Here is a 14,328-nt window from a genome sequence, read left to right on the forward strand (position 1 = left end):
CAAATTCTTAAAGCTGTAAAGTTTATTTAAATTGTCAAGTCTTTCATAATATATTATCCTTGTTTGATTGCTCTTGTATTTTCATGCTTTGCCTTGTTCCTTAGTTTGAATAATATATGTTTCAAAGGCTTTAATTTTCATGATTCCATACAATAGTTCATATTAGTGATCAACCCCTTAAATTTCAAGTTTTAAATGATTTTTGGGAGGTTGAAATATAAAATTTTAAATTTTAGTGCTCAATTCCTTATATTTAAAGTCTTAGATGATTAACATGTAAAATCCCCTTAATTTTTCAGTCATGTATGGACTTCAAGCATATAATCTTATCTTCATATTAACAAATTTCTGCTTTTGATTCAAGTTCCTGAACTTATTCTAAGCATGGTTCTTTTTCCAAAGGCAAAGAGTGTTACATATCAATATAAATAATATAATTTTGGGGTTAGATATGTAAATACTGAGGAATTTTGTGGTTTTTATATAAAAGCCCCTTATTTCTTTTATGGGAACCCTGCACAACTTCACATTTATCCATGAATCACACTATTTAATTCTTCCATTTTCAAAGAGCAACCACTCACTAACAGTTGCCAGCTTAGCGACAATTAATTAATGCTGTCATTAATCAACTCTTAAAAAATCTTATCTCCCAATAACAATCAATAGCAGCACAGCCTTAATTGACATTGGCAAGCCCCTAACAGTTATAAAAAACCAGTACCTGCCAAACAATTAAACTATTACAGAACGGGACAGAGAAAGCCATTTAATAATTATGACATAATTATAATCATAAATCCAAATCATATACAGTTCTGCCCCCTTTCTAAGGCCTATATTATACTGTATGAAGTGCCATTCATTCCATCGTTTGATGTGATCATTTGGACTGGCTGCAATCTCCTGTTATGTATCTACATCCTACACAAAAAACAAAAGGAATTTTACATGTATAGCACCCCAAACTTCCGTATTTACATATTCCACCAACATTTTACACCCCAGCAAAGACTTTTCTGATGCGCAGCTTCTCAAAATATTAGATTTTGTAATACTAAAGTTTCGGACGTGGGATATGTAAATTGCAGTGTTTGGTGTGTCATGTATGCAGAAACCCCAAAAAAATAGTAATGAAGAAGAAGCAGCTTCATTAGAGAGAGAGAGAGAGAGAGAGAGAGAGAGATTAGGAGGAGGGTTTAGTGATGCTAAAAGTGGGATTAGAAGGAGCCCATAAATCAGCGCCATTGGAGTTGGGTACGTGCATGGTGCAGGTGAGAGGCACCAGGCACAGCCCCCGGCTCTGGAGGTCTCCCAGCCTTATCTCCCCTTCTGCTGTACTACCCTGCAAAGCCCAAAGTTCATTATTTAACATGGAGTTCTACATAAATACCACACATTCCTTATGCATGTATTTACATATGTCTAACAACTAGCAAAAGATGACATTTAAATTATTAGGATTTAGTAAAACCAGTAATTCTTGAATGATTTAAATCCTAAAAACTGTTTGGTAACGGATTTACCAAAGCCTGTAAATCCAGCATAACTGTTTGGTAAGTAAGTAGAACAAACTGATTAGCTCTTTCTCCAAATCCTGTAAATCCACCGATTCGTGGATATTTGTAAATCTTAGATTTACGGACGAAATCTGAAATCAGCGGCTTTATTTCATCCCAAATGACCACCTCATAAGATTTAGCCTACATCCAGACTAAATCTTACTCTAAATTCATTACCAGAAAGGCCCCTAAACTTTCATACTTATATAACTTAAAACTTAAATCTTTAATATTGTATGAAAAGTATCTCTATTTTTTTATTTTTAAAAGTGAAATACAAATAGATTATGATAACAAAGTGTAAATATTACAAAAGAATTTATTGGTATCTATGTAAATTTCTCTATTTAATAAATATACTTATTTGTAGGTGAAATCTGATGTTATAATATCATGTTATAAATGCCAGGTTTTTTAAATTGGTGATTCAAATTGTACTTTGTAAATGATGTTTAATTTATATATTTTCTATAAAATATAAATATTGATTTGGATATTTTATTATTTTATGACTAAAATTAATGAAAAAATACATAATAAGTATTTATTGAATGTATAACTAAGTAGAATAATAATGCATATTAACTTATTTAAATAGTATTGCACTGTATTTAAGTCAGATAAAATCAAAACTAACCGTTTTGCTATTGAAATAATACGAAATGAAAAGCTGAAAATTCGAGTTACTGGAAAAAAGACTGCTTTTTTATTCATAATTATGTTTATTCTTTGATCTCATAATACAACAGATATTAAAATGAAAATCATCATCACTTGAGGTGAAGTGAGAGACAAACCGACTATAAAGTAGCTATGAAGTGGAAGACGATGCTATCCAAAGAGAGAGTGATTCAAGGGAATATAGAATAGGAAATGAAACTAATTAAGTGAATTATTTATTGAAAACTTGCTAAGAATATTAGCTAGTTTGTGAAATAATTAGAATTTTTTTAAATTTCTTGTTGAAACATTGTTAGAAACTTTTTAGTGATGTAAAAAAATTGTATGCTTCTTCTATTGAAATTGAAATTTCTTTAGTTATGTCAGAAATTTTAGGTTTATTGTCATAATGCACTATTTCACATATTGGTTAATGATTAGTCTATTATAAGAATTCCTTATTCAACAAATAGACTATTGAGTAGATATTTGGGAGACTCAATGTGAGTCAAAAAAGTTAACTTGGAAAAAGAATAACTTATTAAAACTTTATGAGAAGTTAGAACTTTCAGATTGAACTTTGTTATTGGATGGGAATGATAAGTGGGCATTCTTGTAAGCACCTTTGAAGGTAAGAAGATTGGCTCTTAAGATAACTCCTTGCTCACAAACTTGCAAGTGAAGTTGATTAGTGGATAAAACTGAATTCAAATTTATTGAATCTCTAAATTAGCTTCCTGCTTATGAACTTAAGGGAAATGTGGAGCTAATGAATAAATAACTTCACTTTACACCTATTGAACCCTTTAATGTCATAAAATCTCACCTAAGGAACGTGCTGGCTATAGAATTTAATCATACCTCAAGATTGTTCAATCAATGTTTTTACTCTAAAATCATAGTCTAAATACAAATAATTCGATTGAATACACAAAAAAATTTCGCTATATTTTAACAAATATAGATAAAAGCATGACTGAATAACTTTAACCTATGATAAAAATGTCAAATCAAATAACTCTAAATTGATTAGATATTGATTAAGAGAAACTAGAGACATTTGGTTTTTTTATTAAAGGTAAATGTATGCCTTAAAGCAGTTCTAATCATTTGAAGTCATATCCATGACTTTATCCAATGGTTAGTTCAATAGGAATGCCTAAGGATAAGATGAGATTCTCTTAAAAAATTTTTAATGCGTTTCATTTATATTCAAGAAGCATTGATGAAAGAATAATTTAATCAAGAATTCGTGAATTATAGCAGCTCCTCTGACATCAACGAGAACATCCCTTAGATTATACTTTGGATAGAACCTTGAACTAAGACATGGCTTATTGCTGTTTGCTAAACTTAAGTCATAAACATATACCTTGGTGCTCTTGACATGGTTTATCTCTAGAGGAGTTTCCTTGATTACCTACCCAATTTATTCATAGGCTTTGATTGCTTTAGGGACGTATAGAGTTTTTTTTTTTTCCTTCTTTGAGTGATTTTAAGTTTGGATTTCCTATGGAGAGATAAATTGTTGATGAATTTTTACTGTTATCTAGCTGGTGTATTCTAATGTAATAGCATGCATGATGTAACCAACGAAAGTGGTCCTCATAGTTATTTGTAGAGGTGGGAGAAACATTATTCACTTAAGCAATCAAGATGTATAAAGATGTAAAAATGATATGGTTAATGAAGGGAACACTATGATTGTGGGGTAAGTATTGAAGGAGATCGAAAGATGCAACATAAGTCTTAAAGCAAATGGTTATGGCACAAGCAAGTTTGTGGAAAAGGTTTTAAAGAAGATGGTTGTGGCATAAATGAGATTGTGTGTCAAGGTTAAAAGGAGATGACAATGATGGAGCAAGGATGCAATGCAAGTATAGAGATAATGACGACTATAATGCAAGCAAGGTTGCCGCAGTCCTTGAAAGAGATAGTAGTGGTACAAACAATGTTACGATTCAATTCTGGAAGGAAATATCCAGAATACAAATGAGTTCGCAACATATATTTTGACATGGTTGTTGTGCAAGAAAGGTTGGGGTGCATGTGGGATGGAACTTTACATACCTCTAGGTCTTTGACCATTTAGAAATCAATACTACACAATGAAATAGGTGGACGGATTCAAAAATTCTGGAAGCACAATAAAAAATAATTCCATAAAAACACACAAAAAATTAACGTAAAAAAAAAAACCTTAGAACAGGAAAAAACCGTGGAGCAAAACCACCAAAAAATTTTCACTATGAAGAGCCTGAAATGTATAGAAATACTCATTCAAATCTCCTCTATACAATCAATACAACCTAGAGGACATTGCTTCAAACCCTTCCTCTTGATCTCACAAGAGAAATTACATGTTGAAATTATCATCCTCAACTTTTCTCTACTTCACAAGAAACTTATCCAAATTGTCCTTTGTCGATCAAAACTGTGAACTTGAAAAACTACTCTGGACAAACCGCTCGGCGGTATGGTCACGCCCAAACATAGCGAAATTATTCCAACCGCGTAGGAAGAATGAACTGATGTAGCGATCCCCTGTGGCATGGCTATGCTCATTGTGGCGTAATCACATTGTTCGACATATCTACGGGCGTTTTAGGCGTGGCTATGCTAAGTTTAGGTGTAGGCTTGTTGCTCGCTAGAGAAGAATGAACTTAAGAAGCGATCCTCCATGGCATGTTATATTCTTTGCGGAATAGCTATGTTGTCTGACATAGTTATGCCCATTTCAGGCATGGCTACAACAAGCCCAGGCGTAGGCTTATAGCTGTGTGCTCCTTGCTATGGGCTTCAAGTGTTGCGGGTACGTCCAGGCTCCTTAACATAGGAATCTCCAACTTGGAGACTGATAGCACCTAACACCTGTCCGCCAAATCTGCATCTTCATTTGTACCATCTTCATAGTCAAAACCTTCATGGACTCCAACTAAAGCCAAGCATAACTTAATTTCTTGATAGTCACCACCATCGTCAACACGTCTGCAAGATTCTGAAAGATGTGAATCTTCTCTAAGAGCAGCTGCCCATCTTCTAGGAAAGAGCGTATAAAATGATACATCTGCTAGATGTGTTTGATCATAACATGAAAAACAGTATTGATAGTAAGTTGAATTGTACTTATAATGTCATTATGAAGCTTTTCAAATCCCTGCAACTTGCCCAATTCTTTCATATATAAACCATGGAGCCAAATCATTTTCTTACTCGCCTCAGTGATAACAATGTATTCAAACTTCATAGTTGAAATTATAGCAATCTTTTATACCTGGAAACCCAACTCACCGATGTATTCTCCAAAGTGAAGATATATCTTAACGTACTCCTACCAACCAAATCTTCTACCCGATCTGAATCTTTAAATCCCTGTAGACTAATTCATGTACTTCCATAGCAAAGTGTCATGTTGAATATTCCCCTCAAATATCTGAGAATCCATTTCGCCACCTACTAACAATTTTTTCATGGGTTGTCCATGCACCTGCTGATCACTCCTACAGCATATGCAAAAGTTGATATGGTACAAATCATAGCATACATTAGACTTACAACTAATGAAACACACGAAGTTCTCCTCATTTGTGTTTTGCTCTGCTTCAAACTTAGATAATAATTCCTTAAATAGCTTGAAGTGACAACTTAAGATAGTACAAATTGGTTTTACCTCTCATATTGAACCTCTATAAGATCTTCTTAGCACACTCCATCTGAGACAACTTTGATGTATATGCACTCACGTCCCTACAGATTCTCATCTTGAGGATCTTTTTGGTTGAACTTAAATACTTTATCTCTAACTCATGTAATAATTGTTCATTTAAATTCCTGATTTTCATCATATTTGTTCTACAATCTGCATGTCATCCATATACAAAAAGAGCAGAATATAATAATTATTGAATTGTTTAATGAAAAAATAGTGGTCTACCTAGTACTTAATGTACCTTTATCTAACATGAACATGTCAAAACTTCTGTATCACCGTCTTAGGATATATTTCAAGTTATGGAGACTTTTTTTCAACCTGTAGACCAAACCTTCTATTCTTGAAATCTTGTAACCTTATGGTTGCTCCATCTATAATTCTTCCTCCATATCTTCAGGTAAGAAAATTATTTTTACCTCCATCTATTCGAGATGTAGATATGTCTCTACTACTAGACTAAACACAATTTTGACGGTTGTCGTCTTCACTACCGGAGGAAAAGTTTATGTAGTTCACTTCTTCCTTCTGATGGAACCCCTTCACAACAAGTCTTACCTTGTAGCACATACTATCATTTGACTCTTCCTTCAGCCTACAGACCAATTTATTGTGTAGTTCTCTTTTAACATCTCGTAATATCGTCAAATTCTGGGTCTGATTTGGCTTCAAAAACTGCATCTCATCATCTAAAGAAAACTCTCAGACATTCTCAAAAACTTTGGTTCACCACCACCAGTTAGCAATAAATAGTGTAACGATGAAGAATATTTTTGTATCGGTAGTATTACTAACCTTCTGACTTTAGTAGTAGGTGATTGAGAAACTTGGTGTGCTCCATTTGGTTTAACACTTCTTTTTTCTCCTTCCTCCTGATCACTATTCTCTTTTATTTCAACATACTTGGACACTTTAGAACTAAATAACGCACTATCCTGAGTTTTGCTCATATCATTGCACATCTCCATTTCATTAAATGTAAAAATCCCTGCATTTGTTGAATTTTTTATTCTGATTGTCCTAGAACTTATTCCTAAACTCATTTTAGTCATATATAATGAAGGTGCATTTGGCAGATCTCAAGTCAAGCTTACTTCTGGACTCTGCATCGACGTGAACATATGCAAAACACCTAAATACTTTTAAATGAGATAGATTTACCTACTTATCACTCCAAGCTTCTTCAGGTAAGCATTCCTTCAAAGGTACTGATGGACCACAATTAATCAGAAAAAATTTAGCGTTTACTACTTGAGCCAAAAATTATTTTGGCAGGCTTGCATACAACGTCATACTCAGGGCACGCTTTGTGATTGTTCTATTTATGTACTCAACTCCTCAATTATGTTGTGAACTTCTTGGGACAGTGAACACATGTTTGATTCCCTCTGGACCATAAAAATTTCATAACTTCTTATCACAATACACTCCCTCATTATCTGATCAGAAGCATTTCAACTTTAAGTCTGTCTCATTTTCTATTATAGCCTTCCACTTTTTAAATACTCTAAATATTTTAATTTTTTTCTTTATAGAAAACACATACCTTTCTAGTGTGATCATTAATAAATATAATAAAGTAGCGAGAACCTCCAATGAACCAAACTCAAGTAGAACCTCATACATCAGTATGCACTAACTTTAGCTTCTTTGACTTTGCCACTGGCCCTTTTTTAGAGAAAAGAACTTTTTTTGTTATATATACAATCTTTACATGAATCAAAATCTACTATTTCAAACATTGAAACGTACTTTAAGAGAGCAGAACTTCACACATTACTCGCTCATATGACCAAGTTTACGATGTCACAGACCTGTATCCACCTTGGTTCTAGCCACATCAATAGAATTTGTCATTTTGTTGATCAAGTAAAGAGTTCCTTCAATGTTGCCCCGAACAGTCTCTATAACCCCTGATCACCTTCCACGAGTCATCTGCGAAAGTAGTTACGAACCCTGACTTTGTCAGCTGACTCACAAAGATAAAATTTCTCTTCAAACATAAAGACATCTAACATCAATAAGATTTCAAACTATTTCATTTAACACCTTATTATCCACATCGCTCTTTCCTACGATATTGCAGGTCTTGTTATTTCACAGATAAAATTTCACTAAATCACTTTGAGCGTAATTTTTAAATATAATTTTATCGGGTGTGCGTGAAAGAAGATACTTGAATTTCACTACCAACTAAGGATAACACCAAGTAGTTAACTTGGATTTCGACTGTAGAGATATTAATAAAGAGATAATAATTTTATTTCTTTTCCTAGTTTCAGCATTCTCCTCTATCATTTTCTCTGCTTGACTTGAACTTTTTTCTTTTGGATTTGAATTCATCTCTGCATGTATTCCTATCTAAATTCGTTTCTTTACTTTTTTTCATTCAGCGCAAAACCTAAAGATGCAACATTTGTTGCTTTTCTACAAACTTCTTCATTCAGCATCAACCTGGCGATGTCATTGAAGTTCAACTTCATATTTCCTTAAGAGTTACTTATCGTCGTAACCAATCTAACACAACTGTCTGACAATGAAGACATTACCACCAGTGGCTTGACTTCAACATTACATTTGATCTCTACAGAACACAACTAGCTCGCTATAGTGTGGAAATTGTACAAATGTTCAGCCATTGAACTTTCTTCAATTATATCCACATTGAATAACCTATTTGTTAGAAAGACTTTATTTGAAGGAGAGATTTTTTTACATTTTTTCAATGTCGTCATAAGAACCACCGTGGCTTTCTCATTTACAATATTGAATGCAACAGACAAAAAAAGTGATAAACGGATCAAACCTAGTGCTATTTGGTCCACTACCTCCCATTCCTTCATAGTCATAGATTTAGGATTCTTTGATGATTCATTGTAGTGGTAGATATATTTTTTTTGATATAGCAAATCCACTACTTGCATCCTCCAGAATACAAAGTTCATCCCATTGAATTTCTCCACTTAGTTTCTTACTTTGTCTGTCATTGCTCTCACCGAATCAAACATTCTGCTATGATATCACTTATTGGGATGTAATTATATATAATTCTAGGGCTTCAATCAATTAGAAATCAAAACCACATCACAAAATAGGATCACACCGATTCAAAAAAAAAAAATTGGAACAAAAAAACAGAACATAAGCGTAACATAAAATAATTACAAAAAAAAAAAAAAAACACGCCACCCCAAGTGCAGGCTTGCGGCTCTGTGCACCTTGTAGTTCTGGGCTTCATCATGTTGTGTGCGCCCCCAGGCTCCACAACACAACAGTGCAAGTATAAAGACAGCAAACACTATGATGACACAAGCTGGGTTGTAACACAAGTTTGATAAGAGTGCAGGAAGCACAATGTTAATGAGAGATGCAATTGTATCAATGGAGGTGACTTTAATGCCAGTAAAAAAATGAAACTTCATGTAGACGAAAGAGACAAAGGGAAATCAATAAAAGAAGCAACTTAATGCCAATAAAAGATACAGTTTCATGTCAGATAAAAAAAGTGACTTCATGTTGATGAATTGAACAACACAACTTCGGGCCAAAGATAGGTTGATTTTCTATCAGTGATGGAAGTGAATTTATGTCCATAAAATAAAATGATTTGGTGATATTTTTACAGAGTACTTGGAAGAAAAAATCAGTCAACAATATACCTGCAACGAAGCAGAGGTTGGCAGACGCTGCCGCAGGTACGGCGAGCTCAGTACCTGCCAAAACCTCGCAATAAAATACTTTATATTGTTTCGTAAGCAATCAAATGTGAAACTTACATGAAATATTTTATAGATGATGCATTTAAAAATAGAAAGATTTACAGAACGTCTATTTAGATATCTAACACTTTAGCACTAAATTTTAAAAATATGTCACATTACAAAAGATTGCTTTTTGAAAAGTATTTGATGTGATAGGAAAGAGTTTGATGGTAAAAATGTAAAAAATAAAGTTTAAATAAGAATTGCATGGTAAGTATGATGTAAATACATAAAAATTGAATAATATGTTACGTATATTTTGAGAGAGAGAGAGAGGCACCTGAACCTGTTCGTGAAGGAACCGGATATAAGCCAGAGCTTCATGAAGAACAGAGGCTGTATCAGACTACACCAATTTACCAAAACAATCCTCCATTGTCAAACCATCGAGCTCTAGAATTTACACTAAAAATTCCAAAAGTAGACTAAAACAAAAAACAAATTTCCGAAGAAGAAATTAATCAACCCACCTTCCCAAATGGCGAAACCAGCTGCTGCAATGCTGCAATCTTGTCTCCCAATCTCTCCTTCCTCGCCTAATTTTTCATAACAAAAATCACATTTTTTAACCAAAATAATCACCTAATCCAAGATCATTTACCTTGATTGTCCCCTTGGAGCCAAATCTTTCCTTCTTCGCCTTCTTGCTCTCACTGCTCCATCCCATACATCTATTAATCTTTTCTTCCTGAAACAAACTCATGCCACCATGAATGCATGTATATGCCTTAACATCCCACATCAAACCATCAGCGATGTTTTTCAGACAAAGTATATTAAACATTACCTTTACAGTAGCTTCGGAGCAAATGTCAAAGGAGTTTGAAGAATAACTCGTACAAGAGGAAGGAGAAGAGAGCAGAAGCTCTACCAACCCTTCTTCTTCCTCTTCTTCTCCTTCCTCTTCCCTCCTCCCTCTCTCCATCAACTCTTCCCTGAGTTCTTCTCCTGCAATGATGTTACAGAGTTTGAAAAATGGTATAAAGATCGAATATTTGGTAGAACAAATTTCTGCGTCGGCAATAAAGTAAGAAGAAAAATGAAGCTTAGATTTTGGCGTTTTTCGCACTCGATGTCTGGGGAGGATTTGTTGGGTTGTGGAGGCATTGGATACTTCTAGGGACGCTTTGGGGCTGCTGTCACAGTCAATTCCGCATCCCTATTTCGCCATTGATTTTAGAAACCGTGCTCCAGTTGCTTGCTCCTGCTTGTATTATGTGCTGCTGTGAAATATAATTTGGTTCATAATATTTTATTAAATTTTGTAATGTTTTGTGGGGGTAAAATTTTATTAATGGTTAATTAATTTTGTTTAAGAAAATTATGTATTATTAGTTTTTTAATTTTTGTAGTTTAAATTTATATAGAATTAGTAATTTGGGTGATGTGGCTGGTTTGGACTGAGATTCTCCATAATCGCTAATGTTTGTTGTTGTTTTTTTATTTATTTTGAAAAGCATGTCCTTTAATTTTTTTGTATTTATATGAGATAAGGCACACTAGGAGAAATGAAGTACAATGAAGGAGGACCTGGACGACAAACGGACCCACTTGTTTGGCTAGGTTTAACCCCCTGAATCGAGGTTGCAGGCCGAGTGGGTGCAGACCACCCAAACCAAAGACTACGACAAATCGGGCAGAGCAAAGATATGGACATGTCTATCATCGCAACTCTACTCAAGGAAAGAGTTCAGTATCACAAACAGTCTCATGGATGCCCCCGAGGTTTCTTATCAAGGGCCAAGAATTGAGAATGAAATTGCCCACAAATATCCTGAAGGATCTCCTTGTCAATGAATGAGATATCTACCGGGTTACATTGATTCATCATCTGCTTGATGTCTTGTCTCGTTATGTTGATATTAAGAGAAAAAGGGTTGACAGTCAGGCTAGCTCAATCGATCAACAACATCTGGGCCACCAATGTAGTATTGTCACGCCAAAGTCGGATAAGATTAGTCAACCAGCTACGCCAACTCAGCGTGGCCAACCAAGCAAGTTATACCAAATCCAAGCCCACTAAACTCAACCAACAGAGCCAGAATTCAGTTGAACCTCAGTCTCATATATGTAAAATACATACAATATTTTGTAACTCCCCCATGAAAGCAAGGACAAACATATAACATCATATATTTTATCACCTCCTCTATAATTTAGGAGTCATTTTATAAGAAAGAGTTAATCGATAAGATTGATTACTATTAATTATTATACATTTCTCTCTCCATCTCTTTCTTTCTCTCATATCTTATGATCTAGCTCTTAAGGTGTAATTCACAGACATATCATGATTTAATACCCTAAAAGGTGTGGTAAACGTGGATCATATCATAGACAAAAAGAGCAACAACACATAAAGGAGAAAATCACAACATAGATACTGATAACATAGAGTGAATAGGGAGTTCGTACAGCAACAATTCATAATTTAAGGGATTCAATGATGAATGCCCTCCGGGAGGCATTGGGTCGGGAAGCGAGAAGAATCCCTGAGATGAAAGTACTACGCCCCATAGATGAAGGGCACCCATATTTGTGGAAAGGGAAAGATATTCATAGTACTTTGATAGTGTTGAGTTGATGTCGATGGATAGACAGTGGTTCAAGAGTACTAAGGCTTCCCATTAGGCGGAGAACACATTCTCTTGACAAATCTTTGAGGTTTGAGCCCCCCAAAGAGGTTCAAAATCTCTACACTGGAATCTTACAAGGGTCGGGCTGATCCAAGAGACCCCACTGCCTCAATTGAGTCAATTGTCACTACAGAAGATGTCATAGTTAGCGTCCAATATTTGTGTCGGTTTTTTCTGACGCAAAAACTACCGTCAGCTTTGCGGTCGTTAAGCGGCGAATAATATTTGCGTCTGATTTTGAATCCAGTTTTTGTCTGAAAATTCCGAGAGTGTGTTTGAAATTGTGATGAAATTAGCTTTGAATTTGCATCTAACTAAGTGACGCAAATTGAAGGGAAGTCAAATGTAAATGACCCAATTTACTCACTCTGCGCGCCTAAATTTCATTTCTTTATCTTCCTGCTCTCCCTTCTTCCCTTTTGCCCAAAATCCTCGCTCTCTCCTTTACCGAAATCCTCGTTACTCTTCCTCACTATTTCCCTTGAAACCCTCGCTATCCCTTGATGCTCCAAAACTTACAAGGACGTAATTCGGTCGTATAACCCAAGTACATGTGTTAAATAGTAATGCGGTTCAAGAGTACCATGTATCGATCCCACAAGAAAAGTGTAATATTCGCTTCCACAGAAAAATATATAGTTATTGATTCTACTAACCTAGCTTGGAGTTCATCAAAAAAATGTTTTTAAGTCCTAAGATCCTTGCAAAATAGAATACTTGGTCGTAAAAGAAAGTAGAAAATAAGAGAGAAAAATTTGTGAGTTCCTTCAAGACAGCCGAGGCTCGTGCCTCTATTATTCGGTGATCGTGGCGACCGTGATTTTCCTAAATGTTTGCCAACGTGATTGTTTTCAATCAAGACAAGTACTCCTTATGCTTATGTCTAGGTCAAAAGAAGCCTAGAATTTATGAAGTTGTGACTTCTTCAATCCCCATGACATTCCTGATGACTTTTCCAATTCCTATGAATGATTGTAGAATTCCAATGAAATATCTCTATCCTCTCGAAATTTTGTGGTTAACCATTCATTTTCACTACACAACGGTTAGAGGTCATAGTTTCACGAAGCATTTTAATATCCATGTTAGCCAAATTAGGAGTAAAGGAAGATCAGATGTTAACCTACAACATAGGCCATGAAGAGCTCAACAAAACGATCAACAGAAAAATCATGATAAATCCACTAATCCCTACATCACAGAGACAAGAAGAAAATCTTAGTCACGCATTATGGAGAAAACCCTGGTAATGAAAAACTTAGAAGAATTTATTTCCTCCACAACAATAACAACTTCTCCTCTCATACATAGGGCTGTAAAAAAAGCTCGTTGTTCGCGAACAGTTCGTGTTCGGTTTGTCAATGAGTTCGTATTCGGTTCGTTCGATAAATAAACGAGACGAATGTGAATAAATTTTTTTTCGTTCGGTTAGTTAAACGAACCAAACACGAACAAGGATGTGTTCGTTCGTGTTCAAATCGTTATTGTTCGAAATATAAAATAATTTTAAATAATTATATATTAAAAATTATGTTTTTTTAAAAAATTAATAGATATTATATATTTATATAATATAAGTTATATAATTAATATAATATATTATTTATATATATTAATATTAAAGATGTCAAACTGGCTCGTCGTTAATGAAAAGCTCGTGTTCGGCTCGTTCGTTAAGAACCGAACACAAACATTGACTTCATGAAACAATTTCGAACACGAACTTATTTTAAACAAACTAAATTTCAAATGAACCGAACACGAACACAAGCTCTGTTCGTTCGTGTTCGTGTTCGGTTCGTTTACACCATGTCGGAACTATTTTTGGTGTGGGGTTTGCTCGTAAGAAGCTGTCGGTCATCGGAATTGAAATTTCGTTGCCCGCTTCGGAAGGACATTTTAAAAAAATTTAATTTTGAAAAAGATGAAGTCAAACTGACCCCATAATTTTCATAGTTTAGATGAAAGAGCACTTTATCTCAAATCCTGTATCTATCTCA

General features: G+C 34.5%; 1 protein-coding gene across 6 annotated transcripts; it reads right to left on the reverse strand.

Annotated features, from left to right (window-relative positions):
* Positions 1–762: 762 nt before the first annotated feature.
* On the reverse strand, positions 763–10,872 carry LOC110024398 (transcription factor bHLH113-like). Of its 6 annotated transcripts, XR_002293991.1 has the most exons (7): positions 10,480–10,872; positions 10,294–10,380; positions 10,163–10,228; positions 9,973–10,038; positions 9,591–9,644; positions 7,746–7,866; positions 1,267–1,345 (listed from the first exon to the last, which is right to left on the reverse strand). XR_002293991.1 is itself a non-coding variant. In XM_020724334.1 (6 exons), the coding sequence occupies exons 1-6, from the start codon at positions 10,615–10,617 to the stop codon at positions 1,187–1,189; spliced, it is 570 nt and encodes a 189-aa protein (XP_020579993.1). In that variant the 5' UTR covers positions 10,618–10,872; the 3' UTR covers positions 763–1,186. The 6 variants fall into 6 exon arrangements, 5 of the variants coding, with proteins under 5 accessions (XP_020579993.1, XP_020579994.1, XP_020579991.1 ...); XM_020724334.1 differs by lacking the exon at positions 7,746–7,866 and having other exon boundaries at positions 763–1,345; positions 9,591–9,654; positions 9,973–10,028; XM_020724335.1 differs by lacking the exon at positions 7,746–7,866 and having other exon boundaries at positions 763–1,345; positions 9,979–10,038.
* Positions 10,873–14,328: the final 3,456 nt, after the last annotated feature.

The sequence above is a fragment of the Phalaenopsis equestris genome, unplaced genomic scaffold, assembly GCF_001263595.1.
Source record: "Phalaenopsis equestris unplaced genomic scaffold, ASM126359v1 Scaffold000256, whole genome shotgun sequence".
Classification (NCBI taxonomy): Eukaryota; Viridiplantae; Streptophyta; class Magnoliopsida; order Asparagales; family Orchidaceae; genus Phalaenopsis; species Phalaenopsis equestris.